General features: G+C 33.8%; 1 protein-coding gene across 7 annotated transcripts in view; it reads left to right on the top strand.

Annotated features, from left to right (window-relative positions):
• Nucleotides 1–18,940, top strand: part of EHBP1 (EH domain binding protein 1) — a 602,469-nt gene that overhangs the window by 546,181 nt on the left and 37,348 nt on the right. For all 7 annotated transcript variants that reach the window (XM_036263545.1, XM_036263548.1, XM_036263550.1 and 4 more), the window contains 4 exons: nt 2,652–2,776; nt 5,361–5,499; nt 5,652–5,758; nt 8,468–8,591. In XM_036263545.1, the coding sequence (XP_036119438.1) occupies nt 2,652–2,776; nt 5,361–5,499; nt 5,652–5,758; nt 8,468–8,591 (495 nt within the window). The remainder of the gene's footprint in view (nt 1–2,651; nt 2,777–5,360; nt 5,500–5,651; nt 5,759–8,467; nt 8,592–18,940) is intronic.

The raw sequence follows: 18,940 nt of genomic DNA on the forward strand, positions 1-18,940 counted from the left end.
ACCTATGGAATTCTTCAAATGTAAATCAGATTTTCTGACTTGATTACAATTGTCTTAGTTATGATATTATTTTGCAAATTTTTGGCTTGCTTTACTACTAATAATTTATACATACGTATCTGATTAGAATAAGACACTTTGAAAACTGCTTATGTAGACTGCTATTTATCACATATCTTATATCAATAAATACTATACCGATAAGCACATTGGTAATTGACCTTCTAGGTTATTTTTTTAAATATAAAGATATTTGCTTATGGTTTAATAGATGAATGTTTCATATGCATTTCCTTTGTAAGTCAACAGCAGGTAACAGTACAAAGCTTTGTATACCAGAGGGGTTCCATAAATGCTTATTGAATTGAATTCTTATAGCAATAAAAAGTCTTTAGTTATCTTTCTAGAATTAAAGGTAAGGAACTGAGGTCCTTAATATCTATATTTTCCTATAAAAAGCTAAAGGGAGTGAGAGCAGGTCTTCTTCTTAGCACTGACATGCTACTGAAATGCTAAACTGTTTTGTTTCTTCCTCTGTTTGAAACCATGCTGTTATTTCTCCAAGAAACAATCAACCTGGGTCTTCTTATCTATAGGGAGTACCTAATAAAACCCATACCCTTTTGTCAGTAGCTCCTTCATGGTCTAATATTAAATTATGCTCTACCAGGTAGGTGTTGTTTGTTTATAATTGTGCAAGTCCAGGAAATGCTGACATAAAAGGAAAACATTTAAATGTTTATCCCAAAATTAGGACTGTCTTTTATTTCTTCCTATTTTAAATACTGTAGAACTTGGGAAAATTTGATTTTTCTTTTTGAAAAAGATTTTTGTTGTTGCTTACCCACCTTTTCACCACCCCCACCAGCAGCTTTATCAGAAACCACTAATGTCCCTTTATTGCTGATGACCTTCATAAGTACAGAATTGAAGGCTTAGCAGTCAATTTATGAAAGTATAAAACCAATGTCAATAAGTGATGTATATTTCCTCATTTTACAATAGATTATAAAGACAGGAAAAATTAGCTATTGCTTAGGTAACATGAAGGGAATTTTCTAGTTTTAGTTATAGTAACTTTGTGGGGTACTTTAAAGTTTGATTACTATTAGTTGTAATAGGCTTGACTCTTGTCCTTTTAAAAAACTTTCTTCCTACTTTTTGCCAAAAGAGAAAACCCGTCTCAGTTTTTCTTTTTTTGAAGTTAGCTAATATATTGTTTACAACTCAAGAATGCCAATAAATGTTGGCATGTGCATAGTACAGACTTTCTAAATCAGGCTACAGTTTATTTCATGGTTATAAGAAATAAGAATGCAAACTGGAATCTGGAAGCATGTAGCTTACATTCTGATTTTTATCCTTGCTTTATTTTCCCCAAAATTCATTTTTTAATATGTATATATGTCATAATGTTTTAATAATAAATTGTTTAATCTTTATCTTGATTTGACCATAGTTCATCAGATATTGTTTAAAAGAGAAGCCTAGCAATATAAACTGACCAATTTGCATGAAAGTAATGATAATAGCATTTATTAAGAGTCTTATAATTAGAAAACCTATTAATCTTTATGAAAAATATCATTCACCAAATGGTTGGCATATCTTTTACAACCATTTTATTAAAGAGTTGCTTTGAGTGAATTTGTTTAAGTAGAATTATTTATTTCTATTTTATTATTAAAAATTAATGTACTTGCTAAAAATAATTTGAAGTTTTTTTTTAAGTTATAGCCATATTTTATTTATCTTAAATTTCTATCCATGTTTAATACATTACAAAATTTTATCATCATTATTGTATTTCTGCCCTCTAATTAGAAGGTATTTGTAAACATATACCGTTTCAATACTGGGTATATGTGTACACAGATAAACATCGGATTCTAACAGTGTATACATGATTGTTTGAGATCATATTAAGAATTTATTTTAGTATTATAGTATATAAATTTAATGTACTAGAAGAATTGAAACTCTAAAATATAATTTAGAATCAAATTTATCACCTTTTAAAAATATCTATTTCATAATAGCTGGTTTTATTATATATAACCTAAGTAGTTAATCATATAAATATATACATCAAATACAGACTTAGGTTTTCAGATAAATATAGCTGCTATTTACTATAGTGTAAATGAATCGTCTTTAGGTGTATTGACTATATTCTTTAAAGGGACTGATTTGGGGGGAAAATACATATATGTGTTTATATATACACTAACAATATATGCTGAGAGACTAAATCTTAATTTTTCCCACCACAAAAAAGAAATGATAATTATGTGACATGGTAGAGGTATTAACTAATGCTGCAGTGGTAATCATATTGCAATATATAAATGTATCAAATCAATACCTTAAATTTATACAATGTTATATATGTCAGTTATATCTCAATTTTTAAAAAGAATATAGCCAACATACGTAATGACTACTCGGTTATACTATAGTTAGATAGTATGTAGTTATACATATATATGTAAAGAGTTCTGTATATGTCTGCACTGATATGGTATTACACAACCCAAATGTCCTTTTTCTTTTTTTAATATAGTAATATTTTTATGATGTACCTTAAATTGATAGCCTATACATATAAATGCATCTTACTCGGTTATTCATAGTGCTTGCATATTTAACAGAACAAAACACTAAGTTGGTGGACTTGAAGCTGAAGAAGCTCCTAGAAGTTCAGCCACAGGTGGCAAATTCACTCTCCAGTGCTTCTCAGAAAGCTATAACTGAGAACTCAGAGCAAGACATTAAGGTAAATCTTACTTGTTTAAAATATTTGACTTAGTATCTGTGTATTCTAATTTCCACTAGCATTCTCTAATCCTAAAATCAATTTCTTACCAATTCTTCACATTAAGATTAAGATATAAGACTTTTTATTAAATAGCCAATAAATTAAATATCAATATGGTAATCACTATTCATCTACTCTAAGTTGATAATGTTGGTAAAAGTAGAAACTATTCTTGACTTCTACATGTTTTTATTTTTCTAAGAAGAATTTTGCTAAGAGAATTCTGTCACATTTTTTCTATCATCCTCAACTTTTAACTAGTTTGGATAAACTAAAACTAATGTTAATTAATATCTTAAGATGATATGTAATAGAATTTAAATTTTTTGAACTTGCATGTGTTTTGTGTCTATATGAATCTTACTTCTTTTAGGATTTTAGCCAAAATGCCATATTATAGTGATAGTATTATTATTTAGACTATTTACATTATGTCCATTCAAGCCTTTCCCCCTTTTTGCACTGTATGATTAATATTTTTCTAGCTTTAGGGTACTTCTAGTCCTGTATAACTTTTCACCCACCTGCGGACTATGGGGACTGCCCTGCTGACTGAAAGGATTTCCTTCCCCTGACACAGAGATGCTTTGAAGTCCCAAAACAATGACTTTCATTGCTTTTTCCTTATACTGTCGGTTTCTATAAATTGGTGATGAAAGTGTGTGGTAGCACTAGAGGACTTTCGGTCTCTATCTTTGAACAAAAGGAAGCCTGGATCAGGTCTGATTTTTTGCGTTCAATTTAGCTTTCTGCAGTGGATTTAATGCAGAATGAAGCTGGCCTAAGAATAATACAATGGATTGAAAAGGCAAACTGAATTAGTGGGTTTAAAGGAATACATTTGTAAAGTGGCAGAAGTACCCAGTCATAAAAAGGTTTCTTAAGATGGGATTTGCTGGCTAATCGCACTGATATTTTAACATGTTGCCAGGCCTCAAAAATTTAGCCATGTTTATTTTGGTAAAGACTTGAGTTTTAGACTTTTGGGCAGTTATTATGATAACAGTAGAATACATACATTTTTTTTTTCCTTTTTATTGAATTTACTGCGGTGATGGGTTAAAAAAATTATACAAGTTTCAGGTGCACAATTCCACAACACATTATCTGTACAGTGTATTGTCTGTTCACCACCCCAAGTCAAGTCTCTTTCCATCACCATTTATCCCCCCATACCCTCTTTTAACCTCCCCACCCAACCTCTCCCCACAATCACTACATTGTTGTTCGTTCCCATGAGTTTTTATCTTTTTTTTTTCCTTTTTGCTCAATCCCTCCACACTTTTCTAAACAAACAAACAAACCTAACTAGCATATTATAAGCATGATACTAATAAATATATAACTTTAAAAAATAAATATAGGTATTTTCATTCTTAAGGTTTAATTATTTAAGTATATTAAATTGGTTTTGCTTTCCAGTAAGCTCATGTAGTAATTTTTAAAGTTATTCCAACAAAAGGTGTGCTTTAAACAGCTTGTCTTTGTATGGATCTTTTTAGTTAAGATTTTTAAAATGGTGCTTATAAAGAACATATAGAGTCCATCTGTTCTCTTGAAGCTTTCAGCATTGATTTGGGGTTTTATTATTTTTTTTAATAAAATGCAGTTTACACGTTTATAAATGAGGCATTCTGTGTTTGTGGAAAAGGATAAACTGTTACCTTCCCTTGAGGATTCTGTATCCCAGGCCTCCTTGAGGCTAGAGAATAGGCCATTGGAGGACTCCCTCATTACCGATTGTCTCAATGCAGAGGAAGGGCAAAGTCTTGGTAGCTTTTGATAACCAGTTTCAGCATTCAGCAGGCTTAGCTATTAGTCATGCATCTTAGCCTTTCCCTATTTACTTTCAAAACACTTAATAAAAATAATAAAAGATTAGGTATAAAATGAAATATTTGTTTGCTACACAGCACCTCGGTATCTGCAGCTTCCACACACTGCGGTGGTTCAGTCTTCTGGGATATTTCTTGTTGATAGAACCATTTGAATTTGTTACCAGTATTAACATAGGAAGCTCTAGAAAAGATAATTGTAGTTTCCTTAGCTGCAAAGGGCTTACTTACAAATCTGGCTTTGGAAAGTTATAGCTGATGAAATGCAGTTCAGTGGGGGTAGTATTATAATCCTACCTTTTAGCCTTCATCCAGCATTAGTGGTTTATCTCAATGGGCATAAAATTAGAAACTAGTTCTTCTTGTCATACAAGTCTGTGGGGCTGTACAAACCGATGGGGCAGAATAGCAGGGGGAATAGACAGAGGCAACATGGCTTTTAAATGATACATATCATCTGGAGAAAACACAGTGTCTGATGAATCAAAGTTAGTAAGAGTGAGCCTCCATTTAAACCATGTCTCCCAAAGATTTTGGTTACAGGTAACAGAACTTGCAGTTGAGCTGTTTAGAGCTCTTTAAAATCCTTTTTCTTTCAAAAAGTTTCTAAATTGGCATTATCTTAAATCAGTAAAAATTGTTTTACTAATGTGCAATTTCATATTTATAATATCAGGACTCTCTTACCATGTTTGTTGTACTTTTAGAATGGCACAGAAGATCTCCGGACTGAGCGATTACAAAAAGCAACAGAACGATTTAGAAATCCTGTTGTGTTCAGTAAGGATTCTACAGTCAGAAAAACTCAACTTCAGTCTTTCAGTCAATATGTTGAGAATAGACCAGGTAGGTACACTTTTTAAAATGTTTTCCCATCTTATGATTTAACATTATTTTGCTGTATATATATGTTTAAAAGCTGATAATGTAAATTCACATTTCAGTACACAAATATCAAGCTTTATAATAATTTTACATGTCTTTCCTTTTTTTTTAAGAGATAAAAAGGCAGAGATCAATACAGGAAGATACAAAGAAAGGAAATGAGGAGAAGGCAGCGATAACTGAAACTCAGAGGAAGCCATCAGAAGATGAAGTGCTTAATGTATATTAATTTTTTGTGTGGTTTCATGATTGCTGATAATTCCAAACTGTATGTGGAAATAGTGCCTTTATTTGTTAAAATGAGATGTTAGGTTTTTTAAGATGTCAATCTCCAGTGCATTCAAAGCAGAGTGAGAGGGGTGCACTGTTGAATTAGTCTGCAGTGTGGTGATAATTGTCAGATAAAAAAAAATGAATTTTTCAGAGTTCCACAGCCCCAGCTTCCTTGAGACATTTCCATCAGGGCACTTCCCATAAAGAGATTCCAGTATTGATCTACCGGGAGGATTTTAATTATTACAATAGCAGATACCGCAGAGCTGCAGTTAGAGGGAAAAGTCACATGAGACCTGCTAGAATTTCTCAGCCAACCCATTTTGTTGGCTTGGGTTAATGGGTGTTCAACCTTTCCATTATCCAGATCAGCCGTGAATTACTAGCTGAATGATGTTTGCATTAATATAATATATATGGTAATTTCTTCACTTAATTAACAGGGAGGTTCAGCTCAGTAGGGGTATGGGCTGATCATGTGTAAAATTGATTTGTGAGGGAAATATTTGATAGACCGCAGGGAGAAAGCTGCTTTTGATGGACAGCTGTGGGACAGAAGCAGGAAGAACAAGTTTTAACTTGAATTTTTGTCTGAAAGCATAGCTCTCTTTAATGGTGCTACTTTTTTTTATTATCTACAGTTTGTATAAATGTTTTTATTGCTTTTACTGTTAAAATAGTCTTTGTTGGGTTTTAAAATACTTGGTAAGTGCACCCAGAGTTACAAACTACATTTTAAGGCCCTTAAAAACTTCTCATTTTTAAGCTATTATACTAAGACCCCATTACATATAATAGCTCACCGAAATATCCCGATGAATTATTCGGTATAATTTTTAAGTTGCAGAATACATGACGATACTATATATTTACACAAAATAAATCTGATTATAAACTTTGTTACTGTTTTTAACTGAATTAATTAGTAAAAGCAATGAAGTTTTATGTGTTGCTTATCACATTTGCTTTCTTATATCTTTATTACTTATATTGTCTTTGAAAACCATTATGTTCGAACTCTCTGGATGGAATGAGAAAACAAAAGTTCCTTTTGAAAATATTCTGCTGTCTGGCAGATAAGTACAAAAACCATTCACCAGATTACTCCAGATTTTAAAGTTAACATTAGCATTTCCTTTTTTTATAATTGTTCTGTTATATTTCATATTAAGAAAGAATAATATCTATTTTGTATGAACCTTTAAAAAATACAGTGACTTATTTGATCATACTATCCCAAGAAATTGTTTTATAATTTCTTAAAATATTTCAACTTGAAGTTTGCCAGCTACCACAATCAAGTTAACAATAAGCTAATATAAATTGAGCTAATGTGTGAGTACAAATATTTACTCATTCTAAAAATATATAATTTATACATATGGCTAGACATGTTTATTGAGCATGAGAATTCTAAAGTATGCTCATAAATAACATTTCTTGATTTTTGTTTCTTGTTTAAGGCGTACCGAAAGATAATCCCTCATGGCTTCTTAGAGATTAATATGCTTCTAGGTAGGAAAGGGATTTGACAGCAGAGGATTGTTCATATTTATTTCTCTGAATAAATAATGTTATAAGTGCTGATGGTGGTGGTGGTGGTGGTGATGGTGGTGGTGGTGGTGGTGAGAGTAATCACTTAAGTAGTTCTTCAGTATTTCTGAGCTACTTAGAAAACATAGCCTTATAAATGTCACAAGGTAAACAGGTATTCCAAATCCAAAGGAAGCTATAACCCATCAATTTGTAACTATGCCATTGATAGTAACCCTGTCCCTAATGATTTAAATTTGTAATACGAAAATAAGAAACAAGACTATATGGGTACTTTATAATAGAACTGCTACTTCAAATAAAACTTATAAGGATGATTTTTTTAAATATGAATGGTTGTAGAAAGTAAAATTTCAAGTTGAGATCCAAATTTGATTAAATGGAAAATTAATCAGCCTACTGGTTGCGTTAGAGCCTATGTGGCAAGGTTTGAAACCACCTGTCAAGTTAGAATTCATAGCTACGATAATTAGTAATACATCAACAGAATGACATATTAAAGTATAGGAGCCGGCTGGAGGGAAGACTGGAGATATTAGAAACTAAACTTCTGTTTTTATCATTTTAGAATCATTTTCAATAGTATACCCACTATGAAAACAAAAAAGCTCTCTTTAATTTTATATTTTTTGTAAGAACAAATCTGTCTGATTTTTCAGGACAGATACTTTAAGAAACAATTCTTTAGTAAAAGTCCAGTTTTCTATATTACAGTTTTGAATTAAAGGTGTCATTGGTGTTTATTTTGACATTCACTAAGGGGGAAATTGTCCTGTGTCCTTGTCCATGCTTAAATAACTCTGACTCAACTGTAAAGAGAAGTTTTTATAACTTAGTGTTAACTTTTGAAATCTGGCAAATCTGGATGTGAAACTATAAATATATTACTAAACGGTTGAGATTTTTTTATTCACAAAAGTTTTGCTACACGTAATACATATGAAAATTCTTTGGTTCACAGGGAATTGCTTTTTGGTACTAAGGGTGATACTAAGGGTGTATTTGGTTCTCTAGGTAAGTGCTTTACTAAGTGTTTGTAGAAAGGGAAAATGCAACTTACAAGTGATTTTTTTTTCCCCTTCCTGTTTGTTCTCGTTAACAGAAAGGGTTCAAAGACACCAGTCAGTATGTTGTAGGAGAATTGGCAGCACTAGAGAATGAGCAAAAGCAAATTGACACCCGTGCCGCGCTGGTGGAGAAGCGCCTCCGCTATCTCATGGACACAGGTACGGTGCCCAATTACACTGTAAACAGTTTTGGCAAATTGAGCGTTCACAAACTCTTATAGAGTTTTGGAAGTGTGAATCTTTGAAGCCTGAATGTTCAGCAGAACTGCCTTGAAAATAAAAAGGCTGCGATTTGCAGCCACCTCTCTGGGCCCTGGTGATAAGAGTGCCTTCATGGGAAGTGATAACTCGCCCTGATACCGTGTGAGCCAGCACTATTGAACAGTGTGCTCATCCATGCAGAGTTGGAATACACATCTGTGCCTCATTGATATGCCACTGCTTAAAAAAAAAAAAAAGTAAGATCTTTACTGTTCTACTGATTTATTGGAGAAAAAAAAGATTTGGCCAGCTAAAGCCATGTACTGCATGAAACAGAGCACTATGCATAGGGGATGGCTCCATGGACTAGATCACTGAAATTTGAGAATACTATCTGGTTACTGATGCTCCACAATTTTTTTTTTCAAGAGAACAGGTTTTTAAAAGTCTGTAATACTTTGTGTCACAGTTGCATTTGAAAGGATTAAGGCATATAGGAAGGTTTGTAAAAATGGGTTAGAGCAGTAAGTAGCTCCTAACCAGAGGGTAGATTGGTATTTGATGCTGATTGCCAATAGTGATTGAATAAATATAAGTACACAATAAGCTATTGGGGAAAAAAGTATGTGTATTTACACACACATATTTCTTTAAAGTGCTCCTCCTACAAAAGGGGTAAAAATGAGAAATAGATTAAAATCGTACAAAATTTAAAGTAAATTATATTAATTTTATGGCAGTATTAAAATAGATTGATAAACTAGTAAAATAGATTACTAAATTAATAGTCATAGATTAGGATTGGAAATTTTTTCTGAAATATTTCTTCTTTATTTGCCAGAAATGTATTTATAATTAAAAATTTCCTCCAAAAAAGATATATGAGACATTTGAAAATGCCTACACTAGTGAAATCAGAACACACTGGAACAGAAGGAGACCTTTGGCTTTATTTGGCCCGTTGGGTTTTACACTGTGTTCTGTGAAGTCCTAAAGCTTCTTCAGAGACACCTGGGGGCTGCCAAGACAATAAGGAGCAGAAAGACAGGCTTCTGAGTTTCTTACCTCACTTCAAACAGAATAGCTCTGAAATATTTGAAATAGCAGGCTTCTTGGCAGAGTTCATTTATAGAGAAGGTTCTGCTGCTTAAAATTTAAAACCAAGAAAACTTTTAATAATTTTCTTGAAAACTACTGCCTAACCCTGTCATTGTATAGAGGAGACAGAGGCACAAGAGAAGCTCAACATCACATAGATCAGTAAGTGACCAACCTTAGACTAGAATTCAAGTCACCAGAACCCTATCAAACAGGATCCTTCCTTCTACACCAGATTACGTAGAACACGTTTACCGTTGCCCTAACAAGTTACCTGTATGCTCAGCCTTATGCATATACATTTGTTTGGATTCAACATATGTACCAAAAACCAATGTATTGTTTCACATCTGTATTTTTTGTTTGATTTCTAAGGGATTTTGAAAATATTAGTTGTGTTAACTATATAAAAAAAGGTAAACTGGGTAGTATAGTTTCTATTATATATTTTGTTTATTTATTTTAATATGTTTTTATTGATTTTTTTTTAAGAGAGAGAGGAAGGGAGAGAGAGATAGAAACATTGATGTGAGAGAGAAACATCAATCAGCTTCCTCCTGCATGCCCCCAACTGGGGACCAAGCTTGCAACCTGGGCATGTGCCCTGAGCAGGAATTGAGCTGGGACCTCTCAGTCCAAGGGATGATGCTCATTCCACTGAGCCACACTGGCTGGGCTATTTATTTATTTTTAATAATTTTTTCTTTATTGATTTTAAAGAGAGAGGAAGGGAGAGGGGGAAAGATAGAAACATCGATGAGAGAGAACATTGATTGGTCACCTCCTGCATGTCCCCCACTGGGGATCAAGCCCACAACCAGGAATCGAACTGGCAACCTCTTGGTGCATGGGTTGATCCTCAACCATTAAGCCACACCAGTGGGGCTGTAATACAGTTTAAAATTATTGCCATTAAATATTTTAAGGAGAACAATTTTTTTTAAACAAATTCTTCCAAGTGAACCATCTTTCCTTTTTGTATTAGATAAAATAGATGTTGCTGTACAAGAAGTCTTGTGCCACTAGAGAAAAAGCTAGAAATTGTTTCCTTCTCTTCATTCATATTTAGAGGCTTATTTATTGAGGTTTCTAACCAAAAGAGACTCAAGTTCTTCTTCCCATTCCACATATTACTAATGAAGCCGTGAAATGGCTGCATTCCAACTACAGATCATGTATAATCTGAAAGTTTTGGAGAATAAATTGATTCTAGAATCTTTCCAGGACTTTATATTCCTTATTTTGCCAGACAGAATCTTATCTAGACTTGGTTTGCTGCTGCAGACTCAGGCTAAAATGACCTGGTTCTCCAACTTGATAAGCTCCAAGAATCACTCTGCACTGTCTTGAACCTCCTCCAGTGCGAATAATGGTTTCCTAAGATGTGCCTAAGCCTAGCTAGTATCTGAAGTAAAAAATAAGATGTTAGAAAGGGAAAGCATATGTTCATCCTTTTCTTTTTTGGGGGGGTAGTGGTTAATAGTTCCAACTTTTCATTTATTATAGTAGTTCCTTTTTTTGGTATATTAGTGTTTTCAATGTACTTTCTGACTCTCAGTCTATTAAATAGAGCAGATAGTTCCATGTTCTTTTTATAAGGAAACTGAAGCTCAGATGGGAGAAATGGCTCATTTAAGATGGACTAATTAGTAATGGTTGAATTAGAGCTTGAACTCAAGTTTTTAGGTTTTCTAGCTCTTGAGTCAGTCCACCATAGCTTTCCCACCATAGCTTCTTTACAGAACAAATATATATTATCTGCTATGTCAGTTTTTATATACTTGTAGATGTTGACTATATACAATTTTTATTGATTTAAAGTTCACATATCTTAAATTAACCATTTTAAAGTATACCGTTTAGTAGCATTTAGTGTATTCATAGTTGTAAATCACCACCATTTCCAGTGTTTTTTATCACCCTAAACTGAAACGTGTAAGTGGAATCTAATAGTCGTTGCTCTTACATGTCTGACTTCTTTTCCCCAAATGTGTTTTCAAGGTTTAACCATGTTGTAACATGTACCACTACTTTATTTCTTTTTGTGGGTGAATAATATACCACATTTTATTTATGTATTCATCTATCCATTGAGGGACACTTGGGTTTTCACCTTCTGGCTACTATCAACATTTGTGTACAAGCATCTCTTTGAATCTATGTTTGTAGTTCTGTGGGGTATATACCTAGAGTTGGAATTGCTGGGTCATATGGTAATTCTCTATCTAACTCTTTGAGAACTACACTAAATTTTAAATGAGTTGTGAAGTATACTTAGAAATTGATTTTGTGGAAGTGAGAATGCATTTTCCAAAACAAGCACTGTTAAAAGCATCCACAGCCCCAGCAAAGTCAAATAATTCAAAAAGTTGTCCTGGATTTGAGTCCTTGGTTCCCAGAGCTTAAGCAGCTCTGGGTTTTTAGCATGAGACCCTTTGACATCGAAGGTCTAGCGTCCTGAGAGGGAGGTAGTTGGAGCCTGGATGGTGGCCTAGACTGCTGGGCATTTTTCCTGGTATGTTGGAGAAAGCTCTAGTAAGAAAGGAGCAAAGGAATGTAAGAGAGAGGCTTGATATATCCGACAACAAGAGAGGAATGTGCAAGGGATGAAAAGGCAGTAGAGGAGGAAGGGCTCAAAGGATCCTAACATCCTTTTGGCAGAATAGCATCAGTGGCAGAGACAAAGCAGCTGTGGGGATTTTTATTTCTGAAATTGAGTAATCCTAAATCAGTGATCATCTGAATACTAAATAACAATACTGTGTGTGTGTGTGTGTGTGTGTGTATGTGTGTATGTGTGTGTACTGCCATTCCACCTGAAATCTATAAAATCCTATGCAAATACTAGATAATTTTTTCCATCAGCTTTTTTTGTTGTTGTTACAGATGTTTCTCCTTTTTCCTCCATTGACACCCTCCTTCCCCTCCCTCTCCGTCCCATCCCCAGCTTTGTTGTCCATGTTCATTGGTTATGCGTACATGCATATAAGTTCTGTGGTTTATTTCCCCCCCACCCCCTCTTCTGGGGATTTTCAGTTTGTACCCTACTTCCACGTCTCTGGGACTACCTATTCTTCAGACTGTTATGTTCATTATATTCCACAAATAAGTAAGATCATATGATATTTGACTTTCTCTGCTTGGCTTATTTCGCTTAGGATAATACCTTTCAGGTCCCTTCATGTCGTCTCAAAGGATAAGAGATCTTTCTTTCTTACAGCTGCATAGTGTTCTATTGTGTATATGTACCACATCTTTTTTATCCATTCGTCTACTGATGGACACTTGGGCTGTTTCCAGATCTTAGCTATTGTAAATAGTGCTGCTATGAACATTGGGGTACATATCTTCTTTCTGATTGGTGTTCAGGCTTCTTAGGGTATATTCGTAGAAGTGGGATCACTGGGTCAAATGGCAATTCAACTTTTAATTTTTCGAGGTAACACCATAGTGTTTTCCATAGTGGCTGCACCAGTCTGCATTCCCACCAGCAGTGTACTAGAGTCCCCTTTTCTCCACTCCCTCGCCAGCACTTATTGTTTGATCCATCAGCTTTTAATTGGTTTGTTATTGTTTTGTTTTTGTTTGATAATTGTTGCAGAGGATGAATTTTTACATTTCTAGCACCTAACCTTTATAATGGTTACTTCTTTGGCAACAGCAAAACTTGTTAGTTGGAAACATATATGTGTTCTAAACTGACATTTTGTATTAAGTATGGCACTAATGGATCTTTACCAGCAATGTTGTTGTAACCCTTGAAAAAATAGAATTTATAGCAAAAATGCTGATGGGACCTTTTACTAAAGTGCTACAAATAATCTTACTATAATCAGTGGTGTTTATTTTTCATTCCCAATCTATTTTTATTTTAAGATTATCAAACTTTCTTAGTATAGAACTGTAGAATTTAAACTAATGATTATTTTAAGTGACAATATTTTATCTACATTTTGAATGCAAAATTAAACATTAGGGGGATTACAGTAAAATTGCATCTTACAACTTTGTAACCTTTAAGCACTGATAAAAATGATAAGTTTCTAAGTTTCTGGGCCAAAAATACTAATTCTGTAGCTTTTTGTACTATCTACTACAGAAACCTAACTGAACATTTAAAAACCCTAAAGCCCGGCCAGTGTGTCTCTGTCAATTGAGCATGGTCCCATGGACTAAGAGGTCCCAGTTTGATTCCCAGTCAGGGCACATGCCCGGGTTGTGGTCTCGAACCCCAGTAGGGGTTGGGCAGGAGGCAGCTGATCAGTGTTTCTCTCTCATGTTGATGTTTCTATCTCTCTCTCCAAAAAATCAGTAAAAACATATTTTAAAAAATAAAAATATTAAATATACCTTGGGAAAATGAAAATTAAAAATAAGTAACTTTTCTACACATTCTGAGGAATGGTTCTTTACCTCATCATTTGAGGAACACAGTGCAGTTTTAAAGCAGAGAGCTGGGCCCACAAATAAAATTTTTGAGTTGTAAAGATGACAATGATAGTCGATATTTATTACGTATATGTCTGGCTCTATGGAAACTGTTTTAAATGCATCATTTCCTTCTCACAATGGCCCTGTGAGATAGGTTCCATTAGTAACTGGAACTATTAATAAACATGTTTTTCATTGAGGAAACTGAGGCTCAGGGAAGGAAGGAACTTGCCCAGTTCAACAGTTCTCAAGTGATAGAGCCAGGAGTCAAACCCAGACTAATGGCTCTGGAACTCAACTTCCAGATACCCCATGACGTGATCTCCGCTTCATCTCTCAGCATTCTTAAAAGTGAACTTCTGCTGTTCCTAGAGTCTTATTACTAATTCTCTGGACACTTTTATCACCATTTCTTGATTTTTAATTAGTAACTTAGAAGAAACAGATCAGTATTGATTCGACTTATGAAAAAAGGTACTTAACCAACCCATTTGGCTCATTAGAGACCCAACAAACTCAGGTTCCTCTTCACATTGTTTCTCTGTCCTGGTCATCACAATGTAATATGCATGAAAATCAGGCTACAAAACATCCTCATTTGGAATAATCAGAGATAAAAATAAGGTTCTCTTCAAAAGAAGCATTTAGCTCTTTGCTAAGCTTTATAAGGTTCTGAAACTTGAGCATTATAACCTTCAGACAGTATTTTGTAGTCTAGGATAGGCTACTGATGAATACTTGAAGATAGTTTTCTGAAATATGTTAAAAATAAAACTAAAGTTTTAAGTGACTGACTTCAAAATTAATATAATTATTTTACATTAGCAACTTATAATTTATGACACAGGATATATGTGTACATTTTCTCTGTTAAAGTCCATTACTTTTACTGTTAAAATAAAAATGTGATCTTGATCTATTTCAATAGGAAAATGTAATCTCAGCTATTTCAAAAAAGGGTAGTTTATCGGTACATTAGAAAAGCTTATAGAAAATCAGTGCTTCAGTGGTATACATACTGGTTCAGTGTCATGTCTCATAATCAGAGTTTAAATACTTAAAATTATTACATTCCCAGTGCATTTTATGCTTATGTTTCTGAAATACTATATATGATCATAAAAGATTTGCTCTGTGAATGAGTAAGAAAAAAGGCATGTGCAGAAGGTTAAAAAAGAAGGCATTTGTGTGATCAGAGTAGAGAGTAATATTATTTCAGTCTCATAGATTTATTTTCCCTTCATAATAACCAACATTAAATGATTACAATGACAGAATTATTTTGTTATGGTAACAGTGTACCTTCTATGCTACAATTAGTGTATTCTGTGAGAAAAATAAATGAATTTTGATGCTGTGACTCATAGGTATTGAGTAAGTGCAAACTTCAAAGTACAAGTCAAGCCTTAAAAATCTTCTAAGGGTCATGTAACTATCTCATAGTCTGTATATCTCTCTCTAGTTTTCTTTCATCTGTATTTTCTCATTTCTCCCCCCCCCCCAAAAAAAGTTGCATTCTGAACATTCTTAACTCTGTTGTAATTATGTATTTGGCCTGCATAATTTTTTAATGTTTTTAATGATTAGACATAGGCTTATATGTTCAGTAAGATATAAATTCAGTTACTTATTAAATAGGCACTATTCACTATTTGAGACCCTGTAGATATTATCAGATAATGAACATGTTTATGGTTCTATATAAGGATTAATTAAATAACAAAAACTCAATTGACTACCAATGGTAAATGTAATTGAATTAGCAGAGCAGTAAAATAAGTACAGACAAAAATACATATAGACAAGAGAATATGGGAAAGCTTCTGTAATGTTTTAGATTAATAGGCATGCAGAATTCTTCACATTTTTTATTACGTTGTCCCTAGATGAATTCAAAGTAATTGGGGTGGTTAATTTTATTTACACAGAGCCGTTCACAGCGCATTAAATAATAGAGATAATTGAACAAGAATTGTCAAGTGTGTACTGATATCAGACATATTACAGAAGGGAATGTGCATAAAACTTCATTTCTATGCAGCCATTGTTTATGGTAATTAAGTACACAGATTTATCCCTTGGTTGCCTTCCAAGCTTATGGCAACTGCTATTGTTGTGCTCCATTAATATGTAATCAGGAAATAGTTTAATTTTCTAATCTGCAGTTTGAGAATTCACTTTCTAACAACTCTTAATTACTGCATTGCCCTAATGATGCTCATAGTTATGAAAATTGAACCAATAAACTCAGTGGAAGAAGCCAGAGGGGATTATAATTCCAGAGGTGGTGCTTACTTAATAAACTTGTTATGCCTTCACCAGAGGGAGCTCAGTGTCCTTCAAAAGCATTTCATTGTATATTTTAGAATTTGCATCTCCACTGTGTAAGGAGTTAAAATATTTAGTAGGTGGTATTATTCTAAAATCTGTTAATGAAAAGTGAGATATTATTTTGATGGCTTTAAAGAATTTTTGTCATTTAAAAATTAATTATTCAAGGAATGAGTCACTATATCTAGATAGATAGATAGATAGATAGATAGATAGATAGACCTATATATATATAGATATAGATATATATGTATGTATATCTGTTGTTTTAAATGAACTTTATGGAACTTATTTTTTAATTTATTTATTTTGCTAATCTACTTTAATTTATAACTATATATGGGAGCTGTCTGTATGAAATATTTGAATAGCCTTTTATCTTGACTGATTATTTTATTTTTTAGCTCTACATATAATTTCCTCTTCTCATTCTTCTTTCCCACTTGATTGTGTAATTTATTGGCTCACAGAAATTTTGTTAGCCTTATTTTCCTAGATGAAAGATATTATGGAAGTATAACTTTTTAAAATCATAAAGAAAAGAAGAATTTGTCATATATCATCAAGATAAGATGATACAGCCCTGGCCAGTTTGGCTCAGAGGTTAGAGCGTCGGCCCGTGGACCAGAGAGACCCAGGTTCAGTTCCCCGCTAAGGGCACGTACCTCAGTTGCAGTTTGTCCCCAGCCTTGGTTGGGGTTGTGTGGGTGGCAACCAGTCGATGTGTCTCTTTCACATTGATGTTTCTTTCTCTCTTTTCTTCCCTCTCTCTGTCCCCGCTCTATCTGAAGATAAAAATGCAAAAATGTTCTGGAGTAAGGATAAAAAAAATAGAAAAAGGAAGGGGAAAAAAAAAAAGATAAGATGATACAGTATATGGGAGGGACCTCTTCTCTCCCACAATCTTTTTGTTTTCACAGTATGGTCTCCCAAAACCAAGTAAGAACGATCAGTAACAACATAGAATCAGCTAACCATTTACCTTGATGATGTTCATTATCAAGAACATGAAAATAATTTTTAGTGTTTAAAAATAAAAAAATAAATACTTTGTTAACAGTCTCTGACATAGGCTGGCTTTCATTCAGTGGAAGTAGAGAAAAACTTCAGTAAAATAAGAGAATAAATGGATTTTAATAGTTTGGCTTTCTTTCAATCTAATGAAATTTATGTCATGACATTAGTGAAATTTATATTTTTCAGAATTAAGCTCCGATTATTTATTTTCATATATTTTCTATTTTCTCAGCGTTTATTGTAATTCTATGGTGCTGGAATTGGTGATGGGTCCCACTGATAATTACTTCTGAAATTCTATGTACACTGAAAAAGTGTTCTCAAACTTCAGTGTGCATCAGAATTACCTACTGAATTTGCAGATTCCCACTCCTCCCCCATCCCACATTTTGACTTAGTACATGAGAGGTGGGATCTGAGAGTCTGCATTTTTATTTTTATTTTTTTATCCTCACCCAAGGACATTTTTCCATTTTTTGTGCATTTTTACATTCTTTTTTATTCTGAAACAGGAAGTCCCCAGATTGCCCCTCTGAGTATACTGCTTTAAAAACCATACCTGCACTGGAAATTAGTTGGCACAGAAAACAATTCTGAATATAGTTAAATACCTCCTCTATGACTCTTCTTTTGTTCATGATATAAAACTCTTTCCAGATGGATAGTTATGTTTTAATCTCTTGGTAATCCAAATTCATCATGTCTTTTTCTCATAGAAGATAATGGGTAGTATTAAATATTATGCAGGAATTTGCTAATTTAAAGGAAGCCTGAGCTGTTTTGCCCATGCTGTAAATGTAGTGGTTCTCTATTATCTTCAGTGGAGTCTGCAGTTGTGGAGAAAAGATGCCTGATGGCTATATTATCAAGAAGCCAGATCCCCAGATATATTGTACTTACTGCAGAAGACAATGTGGCTGGCCTTTTGGATAGCAACAGCATTGGCTGGCTCACTGAAGTGTTCCCTTCCTGCTCAGTAGCTGCTGCAGAGTTCTCTCAGGGTCAGAATGTTAAATACACTGGGTTCCACTTGTGCCTTTGGATAAAATTATTTTCCTACAATTTTTGAATTGTAAATAATATTCTTTCTGTCAGCTTAAAGAATAAGAACATCTACACGTCATTCATAATTGTCCTCAAGGTTTATTTTTAAAAAAACAAAAGCCTATATTGGATCATTTTTTCTTTTGTGATTACAGAGCCACTCTACATTAGGAGTCAGGTCAGGGTTATAGTCATTGCTATTTGACTTCATTAAAAGTTGGCTACAGCCCTGGCCAGTTTGGCTCAGCGGTTAGAGCATTGGCCTGCGGACTGGAGAGTCCCAGGTTCGGTTTCCGCTAAGGGCACGTACCTCAGTTGCAGTTTGTCCCCGGCCCTGGTTCAGGTCGTGTGGGTGGCAACTACTCTATGTGTCTCTTTTACGTGGA

The sequence above is a fragment of the Molossus molossus genome, unplaced genomic scaffold, assembly GCF_014108415.1.
Source record: "Molossus molossus isolate mMolMol1 unplaced genomic scaffold, mMolMol1.p scaffold_m16_p_15, whole genome shotgun sequence".
NCBI lineage: Eukaryota > Metazoa > Chordata > Mammalia > Chiroptera > Molossidae > Molossus > Molossus molossus.